This window comes from Lissotriton helveticus, chromosome 1_1, assembly GCF_964261635.1.
Source record: "Lissotriton helveticus chromosome 1_1, aLisHel1.1, whole genome shotgun sequence".
NCBI classification, from domain to species: domain Eukaryota; kingdom Metazoa; phylum Chordata; class Amphibia; order Caudata; family Salamandridae; genus Lissotriton; species Lissotriton helveticus.
The window spans coordinates 999203131-999205601 of NC_136057.1; the positions used below are offsets into that span (position 1 = coordinate 999203131).

A 2471-nucleotide genomic window follows, 5' to 3' on the forward strand; every position below is an offset into this window, starting at 1 on the left:
AAAAGGAGGGTCTGAGGTTCCGTGGTTTTCGGGACCGGACTCCATTTTGTTTGCTTTGCTTTGCTCGAGACGCCATTTTATGTTGCCCTCAAGTAGGCCTTGGAAGTAAACGAACGAACAAAGTTGCATGGGCTTCGTTGTCCATGTACATATTAACTTGCCCTTTCTGACTTGTGAGTGAACTGCAGGACGCTGACCTCTTCACCTGAAACTGACCCTTCACAAGGCCAATTTCCCTTGGTTTGATTCTTGTCTGAGATTACCAATCAATGTTCAGGACCTCGTTAACTTTTAGTTTCCTTGCACATATCTTATCCTAATCAGCATCTGAATTGTTTCTTTCCTTACGACATTTTCATTACATGGGTAGTGCTTTCAATTATGGGTTTGTGGAAATTGAATTTGGGACATTCCTAAAAATTAACTTTTGGGTTGGGTTACTGTAAATTGGGTTTTTGTTAATGTGATACTCAGTTAGAAAATGTGTCCTATTGGTCAGAATTTTGCGCAGTGGGTGTGCATTTATAATGAGAATATTGTGTATAAATACTGATGTCTTGCTCTATGAAAATTGAACAGTTTCTTGAGTTGTACACCGTGTTGTATTGCTGAGATTACTGTTACTAGCTGCAGCTAATAAATTTGATCTCTGACGCCACCTAGAAGTATTCCGTGTCTCTGTTTGCCAAGACAGGAAAACCCGGGCGTGTCCCTGGCGCCGCTGGATTCTAAAACCCGGTTCTTCATTACGTAGGCTGGAGTCGAAATAGTAAATCATACTATTCCTAAGTCCAGTGCCCTGCAGCGCAAGTCGTTGTAACAACTTACATTGTAATACCTGCGATGTAACGTACAGTGATGTAACGACCGCGTTGTAACGTCATATATTCGTTCTGCACTGTTAACCATGGTATTCACTTTCAATAAGACAGCTAGTGACTGGAAATATTTAGCAATATTCTTTGCCCAGCTGTTTTCTTCGCTCTATTGAGACTTTTGAAAGCAGATTATGGCTTTCTACTATTTATATGTTCAGGGTCGTGGCAGTGGGGATATCTACCAGTTTTCTATTGACAAATGCAATTTCCAAGAAATATATTGGTTTCTAACTCCCCATTCCAGTTGACAGTAAAACTGTTGAAACAGTGTGTGCCCTTCAACAATATGTTTTTCGATTAACTAAGGCCTTTTGTTATATTCTACAAATATGTCCCGTTTTTTCCTGGTCACCATTGACATTGTCGTCTCGCCTCTTGTTGTCTCCAAAGGTCCAGGCTGCAACGATGTCTCGCAACAGGCTCTTTCTTGTTTTGATAATGCTGTGTGCTGCCCGAACCAACATCTCCTACAAGGTCTACAAAGCTGAGTCCCTCTTCAGCTGTCTCAACGAAGTCCTCTCTGATGCCAAAAGGCGACAGTTGGAGGAGGATTCATTGCTGAGCAAGAGAGGCTTAGACTACCTCCCTGGTGAGGACATTCTCTCTGAAGAGGAGGAAGAAGATGACAAGGAGAAAAGGACATTCCCAGGGGCCCGCTACAAGTACATCTCGCAAGCCCAGCTGAAGGGGAAAGTGTACCAGAACAAGGCAAACCGCCGAACCAAATTTACGCTCTCGCTGGACGTTCCCACTAAACTCATGAAAATCCTCTTTACTATCGACAAGGAAAAAAACATGCGGGCGAAGGCTGCAGCCAATGCCCAGTTGATGGCCCAGATTGGTCGAAGGAAGTGAAAGCCAGTCTTAGAACAAGATGGGCGTAAGATAAGACTCATTGTACAGTTGTAGGGACCAACCTTGGGGAACCCTTTCTCGATAGAGTCCGTTTTCCACATCCCCTTGTGTGGAGGGGGAAGAACTTTCTGTTGTGCAAATGGTTCGCTCGTTGCTGTGTTTTCGGTCCTAAAAAGCTGCATTGTGTCATACACCATCTCTTAGCTACCTGGCTCCGCTCCTTTCGCGACCAGGTCAGGGATGTTGTCATGTCTCCATTTTCTTCTATGCACTGATGTTTTTAAAGTCCCATTCTAGGATGCAGATGTATTTAATTATTATTAATATTGTTAAGTTTGATATTTTTTTTTGTATGCAGATTGGGATTTAGAAAAAAAAAATACGAAAACTATTATTAAAAAAGTTTGCATCATTTGATGTGGTTGTTTTAATTGGAATTACTGCTCCGGTAATTGTGATTTGCCTTTCAGTTAAGTAAAAACCTCTTGCATCACACCACAACTATCAAAAGATAATTTTCAAAAAAGTAATCAATTAGCAGTCTAAAACAACCTCAACGAGATAATCGATTCCATTGGTTTGCTGAGTAACTCAGAGATAAAAAAAAGTAGCCACATTTGACAGGCTCGCAGACTCTTACCAGATAAACACAAATTTTGACTGAAGGATGTGCAGGGCAGCAATAACCCACAACCGTGGGCAGGTAGGGAAGGAAGCTGTTTTCCAGAAGCCCCTACT

At 42.0% G+C, this 2471-nt stretch overlaps 1 protein-coding gene across 1 annotated transcript; it reads left to right on the forward strand.

The window, feature by feature from the left end:
• The first annotated feature begins 1283 nt into the window (after positions 1-1283).
• On the forward strand, positions 1284-2030 carry LOC144771677 (urocortin-3-like). Its single transcript, XM_078656024.1, has one exon. It carries the CDS (start codon positions 1284-1286, stop codon positions 1731-1733), a length of 450 nt encoding a protein of 149 aa, XP_078512150.1. The 3' UTR covers positions 1734-2030.
• Positions 2031-2471: the final 441 nt, after the last annotated feature.